Genomic DNA, 24292 nt, shown 5'->3' on the forward strand with positions numbered 1-24292 from the left:
CTAACAATAACAAAACAAACAGTTAGTTGAAATAATTACATGTAACAAAGATGGGCAACAATCTCACATACCATAATGGTTGGTTTTGAAATTTAGATAGGTACATTTCAAAATAATATTCTATACTCAATAAAATAATTATAACTACCACATCGGTCTTTAAAAAGATTGGGGATCTAACCCATGGTAGATAGAGACATGTAAAATATGAAATGCGTAGAAGATGCGTGGAAGAAAAGTTTTCCTGGGGAAAATCACTCCAAGACCCTTAAAAATGCTTAAAACCAGTAAAGAAAGGTCAAAAGTCGGGCAGACCGTCTTTATGACACCCTACACCACTATGTATGTTTAGTAGATATTATATATTTTGTGCACAATGACATTCAAATCGGATGAAGGTGTGTATGTGAGCTATATCCAAATATCATTGTTGCGAAGTGCATATATCAAATGTGGAGGTCTTAAACACCAAATCGGACGCAACATATATATATGGGAGCTATAGCTATATCTGATGTAATTCTACCAAATTTGAATTACTTGCATCTGGACTGAATTCACTTGCATTTCCGAAATCCATTCCACTTGAACGAATATTAAGCATTTGACGCACAATACATTTTAAATCGAAGGAACTAAACCTGCCCGTGTGTGCTAAAATTCATTTGATTCGGACTGATATTATGAATTTGATGCAAAATACATACTAAATCGAACGAAGGGAGCTTTATCCAAATCTGTACCTATTATCCCCATTTTCAATAGGCATCGTTCGGTTCAAAACAAGTAATTTGTAGAACATTTCATCACAATCAGACAATATATCGTACCTTTACTTTGTTTAAAGAAATACATGCACATACGGACGGCCATGCATAAATCGACTCAGACTGTGATTCTATGAAGATCATCAAATGAAACTATGCGTCTACTTTTTCTCGTTTTGCGTGTTACAATCAAATGCACAAAGACATAAACAATGCGGCGTTGGGTATAATTAGGAATCAGGAAAATTGACTTTTAAACATAAATCTATTCTATTGAAAATACAAACTTAGGAATCTTAGGAAACTTAGGAATTAAGAACCATGACTTTTAAACATATATCTATTCTAATGAAAATACAAATTTAAGCAGGTTTATAGACTCATAGACTTTTATCTCTCAAAATTTAGATACGTAAAATCGAAAGGTAAAGTTGTGTGGGTGTACAAAAAAAACAGAAATATATTGAACCTCATTCGGTTGGAAATTAGGGCTAAAATATTCAAAATAACAAAAATCAGCAGGCTGTTACAGGATTTGCCGTCTCAGGGAAAGCTGTATGCCAAAAGTCAAATATCCTATCTTACATTTTATATATTTCGATTTTAAAATTGCAAAATTTTAGGTCTGAAAAATCTGAAACTCATTTTGTGAGAGTTTCAATTATTTGAAAACCATTTTCGCTCTTAAATCCGTCAATCATTCCGCATTTTATTAGGAGATTTCGTCCAAAGAGACATAAAGTCTAAAGTCGGACATATTCTGACCATCAAATGATATATTCTCTCTAAAATACACGATTTTCAATACCAAATATCCTAGAAATGATATCAATACTTTCAAGCAGATGGATAGACCTATACATACTATAAAGCTACGTCGACTTAGGACTTTGTGTTGCCCAAGAATATTTTATTATTTTAAATTTATGTGTTGGATACGAATATTTCTTAGTGGCAAAAACTGTATGGCAAAATGTATATGACGGAGAATTTCAAAGCCTAGCTCCGAAATGCTCGCTTGAATTCAAGTAAGGAAGACTAGCTCAAGTAGTTCTGTTAGTAAAAAAAATAAATCGAGTATTTTCTATTTTTTATGGTACTTGAATAAGAGTAAGTTTTCCTCATTATCAAGTTATAGTAAAATCCACTAGAAATCGTACTCTACATCTGCTGAATGCTCTAATTTTGTATTTTACTCTTGGATCGTCTTGACGCTCACTATTACTCTTCGGGCACTTCAAAATGAGTACAAGTATTATGTTTCAATAATGGCACAGAGTAGAAAAAAATTTCATTCCAACATTCCTACAGATTCATTCTAGAAAAAATATTTGACGATATTCAAGGGGCCCGGAGGGTACTCAAGGTTTACGTCATTATATCTATGGTCTTCATAAAATTTAGAGATTTTTTTTTTGATGATAGTAATTTGTTCCAAGTTATCAATAAGCGACGGAGAAGGTATGGAAACCAATCGTGATAATCCCCACAGCATTCGAGTATTTTGTTGAATTATATTGGAACTAATATGCCTTATCCTGCTAACGACATTAAATGATTTTTGACGTCTTTGTTACTTGGACAGTCTTGAATTTAATTTTAGCTTCTTCCAAAAAAAAAAAAAAATAGAACAATTGGATGGATCTTATATAAACAATTTGTATTGGAGGTACAAAGTGTGCTCAGATGGTTGGGTTGGATGCAATGTGAAGGGTTGTTGCAGTTAATAAATTCGCAGGATCTATGGGATTTATAGAAAAACAAAACTGGATAACACCCTGTTCACGTACGGTTTCATATGGCTAAGTATTTGGCCAAATAATGCCGCAGTCAACGTATTTACTAGACCAAGCACCATGTGTTCCAAAAACAGAAGAGAAGGAGATAAAGAATATGATGAACATTTTAATTTTTTTTTTATGACTTGATGATGATCAATTAGAAAACAATTGGTTCAAAATTCCATAGACCTTTCAAAACTGGGGCAAATTTCTAACATTAGATATTGAAAAATGTCGAACGATATTAATTTTGATATGCGTATTGAAAACTGGGATTTCTCTCTAACATTCAATATATTATTTTTTTCCAATATTTCCAGTGAAAATAAGGCAAAATTTAAATTTTCGGTTATCATTTCAATTTAACCATTATGGTAATGTGAGCTTCTCCAAATCTTTGTTAACATGTCCTTATTTTAATACAGTATTTATTTTTGCTTCAAAATAACATACAACGAAATTAAATCACAATCATAACAATGGTATTATCTACGTGTAAATGGATGATGATGGGTCTACACATCACGCAATACATCCACAAGCCGCCTTCGGTATCGGGGCCGGTAATGTCGATTTATATATGGAATACTAAAGCTATAGGGCAGACTATGGATAAAAATTGGGAATATAGAAAAAACACACACACAAAAAAATAAAGAAATTCATTAAAACTTTGAAACACGATTTATGTTTTTTTTACAAATGCTATTCGTTGGACTGACTGGATGTTGGCAATTGTATTGGCTTTAGTTGTGGCAGTTGATGATGGTGGTGGTTGTGGTTTATTTCTTGCGGTTTGAATTAGATAAAAACACTGCGATATTTTGTAGATATCGATTGTGGTATTGCTGTGAGTAGTGGCCAATTGAAGCGATACATTTTATGGGAAACATTTTACTAAAAAACACATTTACACGGATGACAAACGACTCTGGTGGGCACCAGACAGAAGTCTCTGATTTTGTTATGACTAATTTCATAGATTTAGTTTTTTCGATTTCTTCTTATCATTTTAATTATTTTATTTCCAATTCACAAAAATTTACTTCTTAATGAACTCATATAGATATTAAGGTGATAGATGTTTGATAGGTTAGGGTAACATTTCCTTATTTCCTTATAGTAGTTTAAAAAATTTCTTTTTTTTTCTGTTCAGTTATTTGCTGCATTTGCTTTGTGCAATTTGTCAGGACAATCGTTTTACGATTACTTGATTTCCAATATTTCTTTGCTGTTGTTGTTCTATGAAAATGTTACAAATTTGAAGAGAATGCGCACAATAACACGAACAAACAACACAAGTGCCAAAATGCTAAATCCTACATTGCGCAGGAATGATAGGCTATAAAAAGAGGACATAAAAAAGTCATGTTAACGTCGGAGTTATATTAACAAACTAATGAATATAGGAGTTATACAGACTTTGAGGTAGGTGGGTAGTCAAATGCTAGGGGGGTGGGGAATGAATATTGGGAAACACACAAGCTTATGAATGAGGTATGCATTTGGAAACGGAATTTGTTTGTAACAGAGAGACCAAAAGGAAATGCAATTTTAAAGTACAAAAACGTAAAGTACACCATGGCAAAATATGTGTAATGCTTGAGATACTACTTGAAGTATATAATTACTTATTAGATATTATAAAATCTAGAGAAAATGTAAGTATTGATTAGGAGTTATACATTTTGTCAAATATGATTATCATACTTTTGATGCTTCATTGGGTATTATTAACAATAATGCTTATAAGTTGTTTTTATAATTGGGTCGAGTCCAGTCTACAACGTCCAAATCACTCATTCACTGAGTTTTTAAAATTTCAGGAGATAGATAACTTTATCGAAATATGAGCAAAATAATAGATACACACGTTAAACGTCAGAAAACGAAGATAATAACACCACCAACTATTTTAAAGGAATTTACAAAAGCTAACGAAATTCCGTTGAAAAATGCCGATGTAATTCTTACAATTTCGAATATCTATACATGGGGCTATACAAAAACGTTAGCGTGCGAAAAAATCTCAATCAAATAATCATTTTAGAAGAATGACGTCCAATACAAAAATATTCTTCATCAAATTTTACTTTAAGTCACCACAGAAAAAATATCTATATATCATATATAATTTTTTTCCTTAAAGAAACCGAAAATAAGTCCATATTTCATTGATCACTTTTGTCTTCTGCTTTTTTCGAGTTGATGCCCGAAAGTAACATAAATTTCATTTTAGGCGGAAGGTATCAAAGGAAGAAATATTCCACACAACATTTCACTATAAATTTCAGAATAAATCGTATCCCAATTTGCAGTAGTTTTTATGAAAAATAACATTCAAAATTTATGTACCCATTTGGGGTACCATATCCGGCCCGATCTCGAAAAAATTTAGCAAATATATTTATTGAGCAAAAAATTATGTAACACCTCGAAATATTGGTCCAAGATATAAGAAATTATACCTGGAGCGGTTAAAATAGACTAAATACAGCAATATTTCCCGATTTTTTTTTTTGCTCTACAGGTCGACTCACAACTTTGTTTGGGGCTAGAGCTTAGGACTTGACAGAAGTCTACCGTTTTGTTATTCAAGCCGCTTATAACTCGAGAACGACTTCGCGGATTTTGGCAGTTCTCACAGATTCTGCATGGCCTTTTGGCAGAGAAGAGAAAAATAAAAACGCATAAAAAGATGCTAATAAAATGTGAATATTTTTCTGTAATATTTTTTATTTTGCCATATTTTTAATAGCATGAGATATTTTAAATTTTATTTACTGCAACCAAATTCAGACTGCTGTCATGCCTAAGCCACTCATCCGACTGCTGTTAAAATTATTAGCTATTCGTCATGGAATTCAAGAGTGATAGTGTGATGTCTTTATATTTGGCTAGAAAACCACAAGTGGCTATCGTTAGAGCACTTCAGCATTTATATGTCAATAAATCTTTTGTGTCCCGTACCATCGCTCGTTACCGCGATACTGGTATCGTAGCCCGACGTCAAGCAAGTGGGCGTAAGAAAACAGCAACATCAGCAGAAATGGTTCGAAAAGTTAAGAAACAACTTGATCGAAACCCGCGTTGGAGTGGCCGAAAAATGGCTCGTAAGCAGAACATATCGCAATATTCCATTCGGAAAATATTGAAAAATTAGCTCGGGGTAAGGCCATTGAAATTCCAAAAAGTGTAAGAACTTACACCGCAACAGAAAGAAAATAGATTCAAAAGAGCTAAAGAGTTGCTTCGCTTGGCCGAAAGTGGTGAACTGCCGAATTTGGTTTTCTTCGATGAGAAAACATTCGTCGTCCAGCAGTTTGTAAACAGACAAAATGATCGTGTTTACTTGCCAAAGAGGTCAGCTGAAAATACACACCTTCGTTTGGCCACCAGAACTCAAGCGCCATGGTGATGGTGTGGGCCACCATAACAGTCGATGGTCGCTCTCCGCTCGTATTAATCGACTGTGGCATCGGAATAAATGCCGAATATTATCGCGAAAATATTCTGGAGGGCGTATTAAAACATTGGGCACGCAAACATTTTGGCCGACATTCCAATAGGATTTAGCACCATCGCACTCAGCACGTGCCACCCAAGAATGGTTAGAAAATGAGGTTCCTCGCTTCATTTCCAGCGCAAAATGGTCACCAAAATCTTCGGATACCAATCCGTTGGACTATTGTATCTGGAGTATTTTGGGAAGCAAGGTTGGCACTAAAAAATACCAATGTGTCGAACACCTCAAGCAAGCCCTTCGCTGGGAATGGGCCAAAATACCGCGGAGCAACATTCGGGCAGCGTGTGGCGGTTTCATTGGCCGTTTGAAGGCCATAAATCGTGCCAAAGTTGACCAATTCGAACAAATTTAAACTTATTCTAAAGTTTGATGCTATTTTCGATATTTCTTGCTTTCATCCGATAAAATTAAAAAAAAAATTAAAAATCATGGCGTTTGACTTTGTTGCAGTTTTTTTATCTCACCCTGTATAGATAAATACCGTATAAATGGCATGGATTTCTGTCAATAAAAAAAATTAGTTCATTCTGAAAAATTTAGCAAATTTTCTTATAACTTCAGTGCACGATAGCCACTCTGGGTGGTGGAAAATATGAAGTGGACTTGAAGTTCAAAGGAGTTTTGAGTTCTTAGGCCAAATGTTGTTAAGCCCTTATGTAGTTTTGCAATGTACAAATGGACCCCTATAGTTTCAGGTATATTTCGTAACATTTAGGATAGAGCTTTGTACTTTGATAGAGATTACACCCGGAATTATTGGTACAGGAAATGGAAAATGTCATATCGGTCTACTTTTTGGAATAGTCGCCTTGTAAGGATGACTGCGATTTCAAGTATTTTGATGTTTTGCCCATGTTTTCTTTTTAATTTCGCCAAATGTTGACATTTTGAGTTCGTATTAAGTAGAATCGCTATGTTCAAAAATTTTTCAATAAAGTTCCAGCTTTTGTACATCCCCTGATTTTATTTATTTTGGAGGTCATGCCATATTTTCCAATCGATTTGGCTGAATATTTGTACTTTGGTTTCTTTGTAGACAGAAATATTCCCGATAAGAGATTTTAATATAAATAAAACAAAAAAATGATTGCATTGCATAAGTACCCTTGACCACAGTGTGGATTGGGATATAACCTGTTTAAACTGTAAAGATGGGTCTGGTAGAGTTCTATCATTTGGAAAGTCATACTTTAGAAAATACATGTACAAATGCCAGGTCCACGAAAACATGGATCCATATGAACAATTTACGAACTCAAAATATCAAACTTGAAGTAATAATTTACCGATTATGACGAGAGTCCCTTATGGGAACCTTATACGAGTTAGACATATATGGACAATATTTTGTAGAACAAGTTAAAAAGCAGTAAGTTCGGTCGGGCCGAACTTTGAATACCCTCCACCATTTGGAACGAATTTGGAAATTTTCAAAAAATAAAATCCTTAAAAAAAATTTGTTAAAATTTTAATAATACCGAATATAGCCGTTATATTGGGGTCTTTACGACGTGGACCTACATAGGCATTGTTTTCCATTAGCCACTGCCATATTCAAATTCGAAACTTGAAATAAACGTATATCGTATATAGGGAGGTACCGTTATATCGGAGCTGTGCGAAGACCTGGACCAGCATAGACAATTTTCTGTCACAGGCTATAGCATCCATTACTAACGTCAAATACGATATCTCAAATAATTTCGGTAGGTATTGTACCTAAATTCGTCAAAATACCGAATATAAGGAGGTAGTGATATATGGGGCCTATACGAAGACCTGGACCTGCATAGACAATTTTCTGTCACAGACTGTAGTTCCCATTACGAACTCTAAATACGTAATTTGAAACAATTCCGGTGAATAATGACGCTGAAATCATCAAAATACCGAGTATATGGAAGTACCATTATATGCGGGCTTTACGAAGACGTGGACCTGCACAGACAATTTTTTGTCATAGGATGTAGTATCCATTACGAATCTTAAATACCAAATTTGAAACAATTCCGGTGAATAATGTCGCTAATATCATCAAAATACGGAATATCGCGAGGTACCGTTATATGGGGACTATACGAAGACGTGGACCTGCACCGACAAATTTCTGCCTTATGCTGTAGTATTCATTACGAACTTCAAATACCAAATTTAAAATAATTGCGGTGAATAATGTCGCTAGAATCATCATAATACCGAATATCCGGAGGTACCGTTATATAGGGGCTATACGAAAACGTGGACCTGCCCAGATAATTTTCTGTCATAGGCTGTAGTATCCATTTCGAACTTCAAATACCAAAGTTGAAACAATTCCGGTGAATAATGTCGCTAAAATCAACAAAATACCGAATATCGGGAGGTACCGTTATTTGGGGGATATATGAAAACGTGGACCTACACGGCCCATTTACGAACTTAACCTGCCTACTGGAAAAATAAATATGTGTGCAAAATTTTAGCCATCTATCTCAATTCATTCGAAAGATAGCGTGATTACAACAGACAGACAGACGGACAGACAGACATCGCTAAATCGACTTAGAATTTTACGCTGATCAAGAATATATATATTTTGTAGGATCTGACATGAGTATTTCGAGGAGTTACAAACGGAATGACAAAGTTAATATACCATCCATAGATAGTATGGTGGAGGGTATAAAAACGTTCTTTGGCCAAAAGACCTAAGCTATATTTGAGTACATTTTATCAATCTACTAGAAGCTTGCAGGATTTCCACACAAATATATGTGGACAGATATGGCAAGGATAAAACAGAATTGCCTAAAGAATTATACATTTATTTTAAAAATCTAATTTGCATTTTCATTTCTAATCAATTGATAATTTTACGCAATAGCTTACATTAATAAAGATTTATTAATTGTTTTACAGGCAAATTTCGAAAAGTCTTAAGAATCAGGAGGTGGAATGTAAGGCATGTAGTTGTAAATTATTATGCAAATTAATTTTGATGTTGATAATAATTGAAAATATTTACACATTAATGTACATATATATACAACATCTATATATTTAATAATACCCACACACGTACTCAATCTTATTAAAGAATGGGAAAATATTTTAGCAAATTTTAGTTTAATTTCGAACAACTGCACTTTTGGAACATTCCAAAACACACACAAATGTATGAATTATTAATATATAATTTATGTTCGAGTGTAAATGTATTTTCAAGTGTGGTTTTTAGTTGAAAGCGGTGGGGTAGGGAACATTTATAGATATGAGTGATATAGATACGTGTCTAAGGAATTATACACATAAAAGAAATCAAAAATTCAAATGCATAAACAAGGCATTAATTTCATAATTTCAAGGATTAAGAAATAAGTTCATTTTTTTTCAGAAAATAAATTAGAATATTGAGTAATTACCTGCTTCCGGATGCTCCGCTGCCATAACGGTCAGTAGTGTCCATGTCGTGAGATGCACGCTGGCGTGCCGATGCTGAGGTAGAGCCACCGTAACCACTGCTAGCAGCAGTGCTACTGCTAGATGGGGTTGCATAGGCTGATGAATTTTTGGAGGTTGTATCGTCGCGGGAACTACGTCTCGAGTCGAGACGATCGCGATACGAGGATGTTGTAGAACTGCCAGCCGAAATGCCAGATGTTGCGGCGCTGGAAATCGGTTTGCTACTATTAGCAGTGGTTTTTGACGAGGTCTTGACGTCTTCTTCGTCTTCGGATTCTTCGGTGGAGGTTTCTTCTTCGCTACTCGATTCGGATTCGACTTTGCTCTTGTCCGCAGCTGCAGTGCTGTGTTGTGGCAAGAAACGGCTTACGAATGGTTTCTTTTCGGTTGTAGCAGCTGCTGCAGTTGTACTGGTTGTGGCAGATGGTGCGGCTGCTGGGCGAGTGGTGCGAGCCGGGCTTTCTCTCGTGGCTGAGAAACGGGCTGCCGACGGAGCCCTACCAGCTGCAGCAGAACTTGCTGAACTTTCGGTTGAAGCAGTTGAATCACTACTGCCAGAGCGTGTAGTCTTCTTAACGGCTGCCACCTGAGCTGGTACTGGTGCTGCTGGTTTTGACTGTTGGATAGGAGGAGTGGGAGATCCATCAGATTCTTCTTCAGAATCGCTGACAGCCTAACAGTTTATATTTATTTTTGGTTTTATTTGGATGGATTTTATTTATGGCGTTTTTTTTGGTGAATTATGATGAGAGAGAAGAGAGAAACGGGCGAATAGGCAAGAGAATTAACGTAACGAGCGAGCAATCGTTGAACGAAACCATTGTTATGGAAAAAATGAAAGAATTAGAAAAATAATCAATGAATGTGTTAATGGAGAGAGAGAGAGAGAGAGAGAGATAGAAAAAATAAAACACCAAACAAAATTAGTTGGTAACAAATTTGGGAGGGAAAGGAGGAAATGAAATAGGTATCATATGGGAATCTGTTTGGGATAAACTCAACAAATTTATATATCAGCCAGAAAAGAGTGATTGTATCACAGCTTTTATATAACTACATAATTTACTTTCTTGTCAAAAACATTTGACTTTGAAATCTAAACACCAATAACTCCTACTTTTAACTGTTATCGCAAAACTGGAAACCCTAAGATATTATATATATACTACAAATAGTATAAAATGAAATATGGATCGCTTTTGTCATGACGCTGACGAAATGTATCAAGGTCTCTCAGACCAATTTTATACACGTAATACATACAAATATATGAGCTGTCTACTTAAATATTTTGTGACAACATTTAAAAATTTTCCGTGCCTTAACCCCTGGTAGACATTACCATCGTTCTCCACTAATAAACAAAAGTTGTTTTTATAAAAACAACAATAATGGGATTAATCCTGACCATTTTGCAACAACAAAAGTCTCTTTTAGTTTGCAGAAAACCTTGCAGTTATTAAAAATAACCCAAAGTAGACATAAAAATAATTAATTTTGATTGCGTCTATGGATTCAGAGTTATATAATAACATTGCTAATCATGTCTTTCGAACTGTGAGGAAACTTGAGAATAAGTTCTTAGTTTGTGAAAGTTATGATTATTGATCATTTGCGAGAGAGGTGCCAGAAGTGGTGATTGATACAAGGTCTAATGTCGTCCAATTGGCCTATACGGAGTTTAAGCAAATCGTAACCTGATTTATTGGTAATCAAAATATTTAACATTTTAGGGGGAGGTACGAAAAACAGTGGGTCAATATTTTCCATGTTCACCTTTGACATAAGTCTGATATAAATATTACCACGGAGCAAATGTGGAGTACTTGAGATTTTATAAAAATATATATTTGTGATTTTTATACCCTCAGCCATCTACATAGCTACAGAGGGTATACTTCTTTTAATACGGCAAAACGTGTCTCATCGAAATAACAATTTTAGCGCTAGGTCTCTTTGGACCAAATCCGTTTCTGGATGTTTGCAGTCAATCTAGGGGTATCCGTCTGTCTGGCTGGATGGTGTGTACGATTACTCTCGATTTGGTCCAAACTTGATACACAATAATAGTGTTGTCGAACTTAAATCGAGTTCGGAGATGGGATATATCGGTTAACTCCTTCAGATTCCTCCCCCTCGAAGGGCCAAATATTTGAGCAATAGTCTTTCTCATAAAAAGCGAAATAAAAGCCCGTGGTCTTCAAATTGCACACAAATCAATTCTTTTACCAGCACAAGATCTGGCATCAAGAACAGATGGAACGGATCACTTCTTCTGCTACCTCCCCCCACAAAGGGTCAAACATTTGTAAGCATGACGCTCATAAAAGGCAAAATGAGCATCCGACTCTATTCAATCGAGACACATCCTAATATTACCACCAACACAATATCTAGCATGAAGATGGGATACATCCGCCTGCTCCTTCTGGTACCTCCTCCACAAAAGGTAAAATTTTTGAATAATTATAACTCTTATAAATTACGAAATAAGTCCCAGATTCTCTTCAAACTTCATATAACCAAATATTTTAATGGACAGAAAATTTGATGTGAAGATGAGATGTATTGGTTCACTCCTTCTGGTACCTCCCCCCACAAAAGGTCATAATTTTGAATAATTATAACTTCTAGAAAATGTCCGAAGAGTCTGATTGTCCACAAGTTTGCTCATGTCAATATCATTACCAACACAGATCTGGTATGAAGATGAAATAAATTGAACCACCCCTTTTGACCCACAACGGATCAACGGATTAAAGAATTACATCTCTCAGAAAATGCGAAATGAGCATTCGATTGCCTTAAAATTTTTCACATCCTAATATTTTTAATGTTTAAAGATGGGATATATTGCTTCACTTCCCAAAAAGGGTCAACATTTTGAATAATAAAATCTCTCATAAAATGCAAAATAAGACAGCATATAATTCTTTCCAAATTTCGGGATAAACATCTTCTTATTCCAAAAACCCGAAACCCGCGTCGCAGAGGCCGAAAATAGCTTGTAAGCTGAACATATTGCAATATTCCATTCGGAAAATATTGAAAAATTAGCTAGGGGTAAAGTCATTGAAATTTCAAAAAGTGCAAGAACTTACACCGCAACGGAAAGAAAATAGACTCAAAAGAGGTAAAGAGTTGCTTCGCTTGGCCGAAAGTGGTGAACTGCCGATAAGAAAATATTCATTTTCTCCGATGAGAAAACATTCATTGTCCAGCAGTTTGTAAACAAGCAAAATGATCGTGTTTACTTGCCGAAGAGGTCAGCTGAAAATGAGCACCTTCGGTTGGCCACCGGAACTCAAGCGTCGGCCATGGTGATGGTGTGGGCCGCCATAACAGCCGATGGTCGCTCTCCGCTCGTATTAATCAACCGTGGCATCAGAATAAATGCCGAATATTATCACGAAAATATTCTGGAGGGTGTATTAAAGCCTTGGGCACGCAAATATTTTGGCCGTAGACCTTGGACATTCCAATAAGATTCAGCACCATCGCACGTGCCACCCAAGAATGGTCCGTTGGGCTATTGTGTCTGGAGTATTTTGGAAAGCAAGGTTGGCACTAAAGAATACCAAAGTGTCTATTACCACAAGCAAGCGCTTCGCCGAGAATGGGCCAAAATACCGCGGAAAAAACCCGTCAGCGTGTGACGGTTTCATTGGCCGTTTCAAGGTCATAATTCGTGCCAAAGGAGACCAAATCGAACAAATCTAAACGTATTCTAAAATTTGATGCTATTTCCGACATTTTTGCTTTCATTTAATTAAGTTTAAAAAAATGTAAAAAGTATGGCGTTTGACTTTGTTGCAGTTTTTTGTGTGTCACCCTGTATGAAACCTTATGCATTTTTTAACATTTTCCAAAAAATATCACATATATCATCAATTGTGAAGGAAGTATATAGCCTAAATGTGTTAAGTTATTTATATTAGACTTAAGTCAAATATGAAATGGAAAATATTGACCAACTTCTTTAGATCATTCCCCATAAAGGGTCAAAAGTTTGAATAATCATAACGCCAGGCTAGGGGTATACATCTGTCGGAAAAATCCAACTGATACTATTTAACTTGTTTTTATGAAGTTATGGAACTTTGTGGAGGAGGTGTGAGAAAGATATATTTTAAAATTGTATGTTGGTAGTTCAAGAATCTATCATAGATGTGGCCTTATGATGGTGGTTTTCCGTTCTTTTTTTGAAAATTATTCGCCTGTTTATAATTTCTTATATTTATTGAATTGAAGGAAATAATATCGAAGAAGACCTCTAGAGCTATTTATCATTCTCTACTTTCTGTAAAAAAGATATATTATCATTTCTCTTAAACTCTCCACCTTCGGATTCTTATACTCAAATGAAATGTATATAAATATCAATACATATAAATTTTGTTTAGATTTGTATATGTATGTTATCGTCTACGTTAACTACACTCATCTGGCTGATTATAAATTCATTCACAAGACATTCACAATGGATGTGGTAGCAATGTTAAAATAATGATTATGCTTAAGTGTGTGTGTTTGCGCGCGCTATGAATAATAACAACATAAGCGGGGAACGAACGGAGGAACAAAGCAGTTTTTGGAGATATTATAAATAATGGATAAGCTGGAGCTGAATTTATTGATATTAATGAACTATGAGGATCAGATGGGGTGTAAATAAATATCCAATTTAATATGAAAGCAGTGAAATAGACAAAAAACACGACATATGAAAATAAAGCTTATGGACATTGTTTTTTATCTGTTTTTAGTTATCCTGAATCGGGGGGGGTGGGGGACATCAGAAATTCAAATTCATACAAAGTTTGTTATAAATGTAAATGAGAAGAGATATGTTGTAAATGTGTCATACAAACGAACAAGAAAACATAATCAAATTAACATCACTACCAAATCGTTGTGTTTATCTTTTGTGTTTTTGTTTCTCTGGTATTTCGTCATTAGCAAAATTGGGCCTTTTTTAACATATTTTCGGTTGTGTTGGTTTCAAATAAATCAAACATCCAGTTGTTATTTGTTCTTTTGTTATTGCTCTCATTTATTTTTATTTGGTTTTGTTGTTTTTTTGTTTATTTATTAAGCTGTTTTTTGTTGTGTTTTATTTATATTTGTCTTAGATTTTGGATAATAAAACTTTGACAAAATTATAATTTTTATTGGTAAGGGCTGTAGAGATACATAAATACATACATAACGATAAGGTAAGAGATGTTAACAGATTTTTATTGCCTTGCTCTCATTTGATTTCGGCAATGGTAATTGTAATTTTAGTTTGGTATTCGGTGTTGTTTTTTTTAGTATTTCAGGTCGACAAAAACGCTGTGTTTTAATTTCGCACTCTGTTCTTCAATTTCAATTTATCAAATAAAAAAATATACATATATTTAAAACCTTATATAAATTTGTAGAGAGACGATAGATAGTATTCATAAAGTCTTGAAGTTTTGTGTGAGAATTGGTGGGTTCCACAACATTCAAAATTTTATTGCAATATCCCAAAAAACATTTGGGACCAACGTTATAAATCAACAACTTTTGGTATTTCAAATTGATTTTTGTTCGTGATAAATAAAAGCTTGGTCTACATAAATCCATAAGGTGTAAGGGCGGGTTACTCCACACACGATGTTTTATTGTGATTAATTTATATCTTGGCAATATCCCAGCACACATTTAGAAACAACGTTATAACTCATATTCGAAACGATTTTTGTTCTCGATAAAAATAACTCGTTCGATAACTCCGGAATCGACTCTATGATCATAGACAGTTCATATATTTCTTGTTTTTATATGAAAGTATGCAACGATAAACGTGTTTTATATTTTGACTTTGTTATCTTAAAATGAAGCTTCGCGTAATTTCAAAAATCGGTCTTATCGTCTTTTGGCTAAACTAAACACTTCGAGCTAATCAAAAAATCTACTTTCTTAAAGGCAAAAATTGCCATGTCCGTCCTGTTTTATTGTCTGGCAATAATCAATTAGCTGGGAATGCATTGGGAATAATGTCTTTTACACGAATTGCTGTCCTTGAATTCGAGACGAAATACTCCCGCAATGGATAAGAGAACTCGAGAATACTCTTTATGTTTTGGCAGTTTCCGAGTGGGAGTAAAATTAGCTCGAAATGGAGCAAATTATATTTGCTCTTAGTGCTCAAAATTATGTAACACCTCGAAATATTAGTTTCCCACATAGGAAAGTATATATGGATCTTCCTATCTCGCCTAGCTGAGTCGATCTAGCTATGTATGTTCGTCCGTCAGTCTGTCCATGTTTATTTGTAATCATTCTACACTTATGGTCCAATCTTCGAGAAATTGAAAATGTAGCTGGGGCTAGAGCCAGAATAGAACCTTATTGGTTTTTGGAGATGATCGCATAATATTTAGGGGTTGAAATGGACCAAAAACTGAAAAAATTCATGATTTTGCATGAATCGAAGCGGAAGTTAGCATGGGGCTAGAGTTTAGGACACCGGGTAGAATGGACCACCAATTTTGTATGAAAAAATACCTATATTACTTACAGGCGATATCCGAAATACACAAAAGGCGAAATTCTGTCTTTTTTATACTGATTTCATTGGCGAATATAGCCAAATATCATAGACAAGCAAATCATATATATGAGTCTAAATTCGGAGATACAGATGGGCCTTTTGCTTTTGGAGATGATCGCAAAATATTTAGGGGTTCAAATGAACCAAAAAAAGAAAAATTTGATCACACAATTGAACCAGTCGAAACGGAATTTTGCAATCGAAGAGAGTTAAGGACAGGGAAAAAGTCTAACATTTTGGATGAACATTGGATTACATTTAGCTGTAAAATGGACCACACCATATAACAGCACGACGGAGTTCGTAAATATTGGGCAAATGTCCCTGGTCACAAAGCTAACGGTAATATAAGGGCAGTGCTCTATGACATCACTTAAAAAGTAAAATCTTCCAAAATAGTTTTAGACATAAGGGAGCTTCTAACATATTGTAGCGTTGTAGGGTATAGCCCTTGCTTAATTGCTTTAATTTCAATTCGTATTTTCCGAATTTTAAATGAAATTTCCGAATTTCAATTGGTATTTTCAATTGGAATAGTCCAAGAATAATTCTGTAAAATTTTCGGTTGAGAAAACGGCAATTTATTTTAATTTAGAATATAGTAGTCCCAATTGCTTCATTCTCGGTTACTTTCGAATAAAAGGTATTTAGTTAAATTTGTAGTAAATGTTTCTCTTTACAATTATTGACCAGCTTCAATTGATTTATTGTGGCTAAAACTGGCTTTTGGGCTTGAATTGGCGCCCAATATAAGGATTCCACAGTTCAGATATGAATAAAGTATTTTGATTTCTATCGCCGATTCAATCTCATTTGTATTAGTTTATGGTTTATAAAAGGAAATTTTAACCATGTTTTGTCGACCTGGATAGTGTTTTTGATGTAGTTGCAAATTACCAGTAAACTTAACTTACGACTAAGCATACAATTCTTTAGGTTGTTTTTTTTTTTTTTTTTTTTCTATTTTGTAGTAAAATTTCTGATGTCCCTTTTGCAGGATAAATAAAAACAAAACACAGAGATTAATTCAAGGTACGGGGCACATTTTTGGTGGGGAAGACCAGTGCTGACAAACAATTATTTATTATCGTAATAAAAAAATAACACAAACAGAGGTATTATTGGCAAGAAAAAGAAATAAATAAATATTTTTGCAACCAACAAAGAAGTTGGCTTTATTTGCATAGCCAGCCAGTCGGTCAGGCCGTCAGCCAGCCAACGATAGCAATCAACAATTCAAAGGAACGGATGAATGAATGGAGAAATCAATCAGAGACTTCCTTCCGTTTGGTTGTAAAACTTTTCGCAATGTTTACAAATCATTTGCTCGACAAAAATGAAAAGAGCAACAATGACAACAGCAACAACACAACGACTCCCCTGTTGGCGAATGCAAATAATACCAATTTGTTGGCTGCAAAACTGTAAGGTGGACTTAAGCTAAAACATAAATATGTATGTGTTTTTTTATTTTAGGTACATATTTTCCTTTTTAATGGGCGTTTTGCTGTTTCTCAGTTAGGTAAGTCATTAATCAAAACAGAACACATTTTAAAAATATTTTAGAGAGTAGAGAAAAAGGGTTATGTTATATTAATATTAATATTTGTTGTTTCTATTTTGTTTTTTGGTTTGTTTATTTTAAATGTTATGTTTCATCCAAATAAGTAATTGAATTAAATCGAAAATTAAGGAAAAAGTGGTGTTTACTACTAAGGGGGGAAATCAAAAAAAAAAAAAGATAGGCTTTACTCCATACAAAAAAGGTAAAAGGATTTTAGAGGTGAATTGAAACAAAGAAGAGGACACAATACAAATAAACTCAAAAAAAGGTTAGCAATAAGAGTAGTAGATAAAAAGAGTACAACATTTTATGCGCATATATGTATCCCAAAGGAAATTAAGTGGTACATTTTTTATTATTATTTCGACTTTTCATCATATCAATTTATTTATTTTTTTCATTGAATGCTCAAAGGGATCATTTCACATTGGATGATGTTTGAAGAGGAAATGAAAAGAAGAAGAAGAAGAAGATTGTTGTTGGTTTTTTTTATTTTTAGGAAGACAAGGAGACGTGTTAACCATTTAATATCACAAAGTTGAAACTAATTTGACTATTGTTTAGGAACTTTCGAGTAATGATGAACAACAGCATGTAATGTTAAGAAGTAGGTTGGGACTATTCCCTCGAATATTTTGATGATTCTAACAAGTGAAATCTGCTGTTAATGGCTAAATGTTGGCTTTTCAGTTAATAAGTCGTCTTTCCAAATGTCAGCAATGTTTTGTATATTTCTCCTTGGACTTGAGAGTTAATGCTTATTATTTAAGTAAAATGAGGGTTTAAGACCCTCCAATTTACAAATTATTTGAAATTTTTCAGCATCAAAACTAATTTGAGCCGTGTGATTGCCAAGGAATCTGACATAACTCTCAAAGACCGTTATGAGTAAAATGACCATATAGTGCTTTTACAGCATGCAAACTTCAATATTGTATTTTCAGATCCTGGATTCAAAATTTGGACGTTCGCCAAAATTGTATAACAAAAAAAAGTCAGGGCCATATTCAGTAAATTTTCAGCAACTTTCATTAGTTTGTCTTAATTTATTTAAGAACAAAAGAGTTTAAAAAATTTTAAATCGGCGTTAGGAAAATAATTTCGCTTTTGGTGAAAATATTAAGAAACCAAAAAAGCAAATTAAAAAGCAGTAAGTTCGGTCGGGTCAAACTTTGAATACCCTCCACTATTTAAAAGGATTTTTAACATCAAATCCCCTGAAAATACTGCTAAAATCCTGAAAATACCCAATATGGGGTGTTATCGTTACATTGGGGTCTATTCGAAAACGTGGACCTGTATATGCAATTTTTTCATAGGGCATTACGATTCTCAAATACGAACCTTGAAATATTTGGATGAATAATGTCATTAAAAAACTTAATACACGGACGTACCGTTATATGGGGGCTATACGAAGACCTGGACCAATTTTCTGTCATGGACTGTAGAATCCGTTAGCAACTTCAAATACGAACTTTGATACAATTCCGGTGAGTAATTTTCTGTCATAGGTTGTAGTATCCAGAATAAAGTCGCTAAAGTCATAAAAAATTTCGAATATAGGGAGGCACAGTTATATGGGGAATATACCAAAAGTTGGACCTATATTGAACAATGACTAAAAGTCCCACAAACCTTAAATCTGTCGGTACAGTTATGTGGGGGCTATGCCAAAATCGTGGACCGATATAGCCCATTTTCAATCCCAAAATTCCTGCAGACAAAATACACATCTGAGTAAAATGGTATCAACCTAATTCATTTCGTTAGGAAGGTAAAGTGAGTTCCAAAGGTGGTAAACGGACAGACAGACAGACATACGAACGGATATCGCTAAATCCACTTAGAATTTTATGGTGCTCAGAATATATGCTTTGTGGAGTCTAAAGTGTAAATTTCGAGGTGTTACAAACGAAACGACAAACTTAATATACCCTCCATACAACTCGACCTTTTTCATTAAAATCGTACTACGGAGGGTGCATTAACTTTGGCATTCCGCTCGTAACCCATCGAAATTAATATATATGAGAGTCTACAGATTGGCGTAAAATTCTAAGCAATACCCGCTTTCTATCTGTGTGCTTATCGGTCCGTTTGCCTGTTTGTTGCAAAGCTCGCTCGAAAGAGGAGTGGGAGTGTAACTCGCTCTAATTCGAATGAAAGTACTCGTTCGAGTAAAAAAGAAAAAATCGAACATGCTCTTTTTTTCTATGCCACTTGGATGAGAGCAGGTATGCCTTGCTTAAAAATCGAGCAAATTCTACCCTTACCAAGTACTTTTATAGATTTTGCATACCGTTGCTCTATATGAGTAAATGAATAGGTGCATTTTGTTTTAATCAGCACCTGTAATGCGGTAGCTGTTGTTGTTTTGGGACACAAAATCAATAGGTCCCTAGCAATATTTAGCTTATACTGTTTTTCTCTTCTTGGTGTGCAATCTATCTGTCAAGTCTATCAGAACCAGTTTGCTACTACACACATAATGACACATAGCCATATTTTTCCTTTTTAATGTGGATCCCATATAAGGGTTCTTTATAATATTTTGAAGAGTTTAACCGAATTCCTTGTCATTTGCAGTGTAACTTTTATCTTAATTTTGAAAAATTTTGTGTGCCTCACTAATCGATCAAATTGAAGTAGTAAATTTAACATAAAACGGGCAGTATTTAATTTCCAGAAAGGAATTTGGGGATAGTGGTTTTATTTCTATGTGAGGTGTTAAATAGGGGTGTTATCACCACTAAAACCCGGCCATAACTCCCAAAAATATCAACAGTTTAAAGAACTATTTTAGTTTGGTCCTGGATCTATACGAATTGAATATCTCATTCTCAAAGAATGAGTGTCCTAAGTACCATGAGAGAGAAAAATATCTCTAATTTTTCCCCACTCCTCCATATTTGATTTACCGTTCAACCTACATTTCCTCAAAACATAATTTCAAAATTTGGCCAAAGTTACCCATTTCCTAACAGTTCCTGTGACAATCATCTCATACCTTCCCCATCCTACCTACTTCGAACATGAAAAAATTAAAATTATTCCTATTTTTTTTTAACTAAGCTCAGTCATCTGTTTCATCTTCCTCTTCGGTAACTTCTTCCTCGGTTTCTTCCTCCTCTTCGGTTACCTCTTCTTCTGTATAGGTATATTCCTCATCTGAGGGTGGTGTTTCGGTGATTACTACACTATTACCGCCCTGTTGGTCAGATTCTTTGGAAGTTACAATTTCCCTAGGCTCCTCAATAGTTTGTTGATTTTCACTACTTTCCTCTTGAACAGATTTATTTGTCTCTTCTTCCTCATCCTCATCCTCCTCCTCTTCTTCAGAAGAAGAAGACGATGATTCTTCTTCTTCGGTTTCTTCTTCCTCACTTTCATCTGCTGCATTATCATCAGCATTATTTGTTGCATCGACAACAGTTGTATTATTTTGTACTTGTTCCTGATTTCTAACAAAGGCAACTGTTTCTTCATCATCATCATCATCTTCTTCTTCGTCGTCTTCCTCCTCTTCTTCTTCCTCCTCCTCTTCATCATCATCATCATTGTCTTCATTATTGTTATCATTATTATTACTACTACCACTATCTTCTTCAATTGTTTCATTCACACTCACCTCTGTCCTTTGTGGAGTCCTTGTCACAGGCGATGATGAGTTGTGAGAATTATCACTCTCATCACTGTTGCCCGTGGCGCTAACAACACTATTACGTTTCAATGCACTCACTCGATCGGCTGCTGGTCTCTCGGGAGCGGCTGGTGTTGTTGCGGCGGCAGCAGCAGCGGCTGCTGCAGTCGATGAACTGGGCGCATTTTTGTTCTGTTGTTTGATGCGACTGATTTCATCGTCTTCGCTGATTTGCCTCTGAGGAGCACCTACCGGATTCTGTTTAGGCCTCTGCATGGCTGCCTTTTGAGCCTGAATGGCAGCCTGGACATTTGCTGCGGCAGTGGCATCCACTTTCTTCTCTTTCTTTTCCTTGCCAATGTCGGCCAATCTCTGAATAACGCGGGCACAATCACTCAGGCGTATAATGCCACTCAGCTGACCTCGCGACACATCTTCACCATCACGCACCTTGTCCTTCAATTTCTTCTCTTCTTGACGTTGTTGTTGTTGCTGTTCGTTGTCGGAATCCTCGTTTTGATGCGAACGCACAAACCGTGAACGGAAACGTGACTTTCCGGTACGGCTCGATGACTGGTCATTTTCGTAGTCGTTTTCACCACCACCATAATCATAATCACCACCACGTCCATAGCGGCTGGAACTGCTGTCACCATAACGATCATTGTTAATACGCACAGGACGTTCACCAAATCTACGACCGCCCAACACCGGTTCATCATTGTAGCCAATGCGTTCCTCTTGTTGGCGGAATTGTGTGGCCAAACGATGATCACTTTTCGAGCGCATCAGACCGGGCTGCAATGTTGTTGGCGGGGCCAAATGCGAACTGCTGGTCGAACTACCCATATTCGAATGTGGGGCAATATTTAAATCACCAAAGGTGGCCAAATTCATGACCAGCTGGTTGGGATCCATCGAAACCAGGAATCTCACACGGCGACTATAATCGGAATTCTCGTATTCAAAGTGGCGCAAGAATTCCACAGTTTTCAGGAATATCTCCTTGGTGTCCATCAGCTCACAGTCGTCCCATTCCACACTGTCGTTCATGTACTTGTCGACAATGTCGCAATTGCTGGTGATGTTGTTGATCTCATTATCCAAATTCTCCTTGAGCGTATTCAAGTTCTTCAGCTCAATGGTTAGGTAGCGATCGATTTCACCCTTCAGCTGATCCGTACGGTCTTTTATGGCCTTGGTGACACGTCGATAAATATCTTCGATCTCCTCGGACGTACTGACACAATTGGTCTGCAAGCTGATCATGTTCTTTTCGATCAACGACAATGAGTCTTGCAGACGATGTAAACTGCGACGAATCTGCAACAGATTGGGGAGTAATATGAATATAAATTAAGTGATGTTCATCATTTTTGTCGGACATACCTGGGAATTGAAACGTGTTATTTCACGTCGCAATATGTCCATGTGGGCACTTTTACAATCATCGCAAATCTTCTTTTCACAATGAGCGCAGGGATTCAAGTACGACTTCTCTGAACACACACCGCATCTTTCCATAATTTGACCTGAAAAATGAATTGAAAACAATTTTATTACAATAATTTTCGATAAGATGTTTATATCTATATTGGATATCTTAACATTTTTGAATATGTCTTAAAGCTTTGCTAACTTGCCGAGTTTTGGCGAATTTTTACAAATTATTACCAAATGTTTTTCGATAACTCAAAAGCCCTGTAAGTGTTGCGAATAAAGTATCATAAGCTGATTGAAAATTAACTGAATTGTGGTCAATGACAAATAATTAAAATATTTTTTCAAAAAATAAGCATTGTAGGACTGAGGTATGTAGGTGTGTACAGAGTGGTACTAAATTCGGTATAATTTAAGTTTGGGATAAACGATGAATTTAGGAAATAAGATTTCTATTCGATTGTTTGATGTAGGTAGTTTTGGGAATGTATACATATGGTGTAAATGGTACTAAATTTGGTGAACGAATAGTGTTAGTCTCCTGAAATTTGGAAATAAAATTACTGTCAGAGAGTAGGATTGGGATGTGGAAGTACTAAATGTGGTACAATTTCGATATGGTTGACAATAGAGCTGGAATGCTTAATTTAAAAATAAGATGACTATTGCATTGTAGGACTAGGGCATATATGTGGTTTTGGAAATTCGTGACTATGTGTACTGAGTGGTACTAAATTTGGTACAATTAATGTTTTTGGGAAAGCCAATAGAGTTGAAACCATGAAATTCCGATATAAGATTACTATTTCATTGTGTTATTAGAGTATGTTGGAAGTTTTGGAAAATAGTACTTATGTGTACCAAATGGTAGTAAATTTGGCACAATTTAAATTTTGGGAGAACAGGTAGAGTTAGAATCTTAAAATTTTCAAATAGAGTTGGTATCCTGAAACTTGGAAATAACAAATTCGAAATTTGTACTTATACGTACTAAATGGTAGAAAATTTGGTTCAATTGCGATATGGATGAACCGATAGAAATTTTGTAAATAAGTCTACTATTGCATTGTGGGACTGAGGTATGTATGTCTTGGTAAATAGTACATTTAGTACATAGTACTAAATTGGTACAAATTGTGTAAAAACATTGAATAGGAATTACAGTGGGAATATAGCAATAGGGGATTGTAGGAAGCTTTAAAAATTCGTAATTATGTGTACTAAACGGCACTATATATTAATAAAATAGCAAAGTAATTGATTAACTGGCTGACTTAAGGATTCATCAACGCCGAGACAAAACGACTGAAGCTAGAATCTTGAAATTTTGGGTAAGGGTTACTATTGGTCCGAAGGGGTTAGATAAGGCCGAGTTTTAGGAAATTCATACTAGGACAGTGCGAAAAGTATTAAATGGTACTAAATTTGGAATGAGGGTCACCAATGGAGTGTATGAACGATGTACCAACGGGTTTTTGGAAATTAGCACTATAAGTGTACGAAAAGTGCTAAAATGTACTACATTTTGTACCATATCGTATCATGTGAAC

General features: G+C 35.2%; 1 protein-coding gene across 5 annotated transcripts in view; it reads right to left on the minus strand.

Moving 5' to 3' along the window:
- The window catches only part of LOC101899409 (RING finger protein nhl-1), a 146900-nt gene that overhangs the window by 30955 nt on the left and 91653 nt on the right, over positions 1–24292 (minus strand). For 3 of the 5 annotated variants that reach the window (XM_059125982.1, XM_011293325.3, XM_020036008.2), the window contains 3 exons: positions 22692–22834; positions 21291–22625; positions 9476–10131 (listed from right to left, as the gene is read on the minus strand). In XM_059125982.1, coding sequence (XP_058981965.1) covers positions 9476–10131; positions 21291–22625; positions 22692–22834 — 2134 coding nt within the window. Of the gene's footprint in view, positions 1–2919; positions 3155–9475; positions 10132–21290; positions 22626–22691; positions 22835–24292 lie in introns of those variants that run through there. The other 2 variants (XM_020036013.2, XM_020036011.2) reach the window with 2 other exon arrangements.

This window comes from Musca domestica, unplaced genomic scaffold (genome assembly GCF_030504385.1).
Source record: "Musca domestica strain aabys unplaced genomic scaffold, Musca_domestica.polishedcontigs.V.1.1 10, whole genome shotgun sequence".
Classification (NCBI taxonomy): domain Eukaryota; kingdom Metazoa; phylum Arthropoda; class Insecta; order Diptera; family Muscidae; genus Musca; species Musca domestica.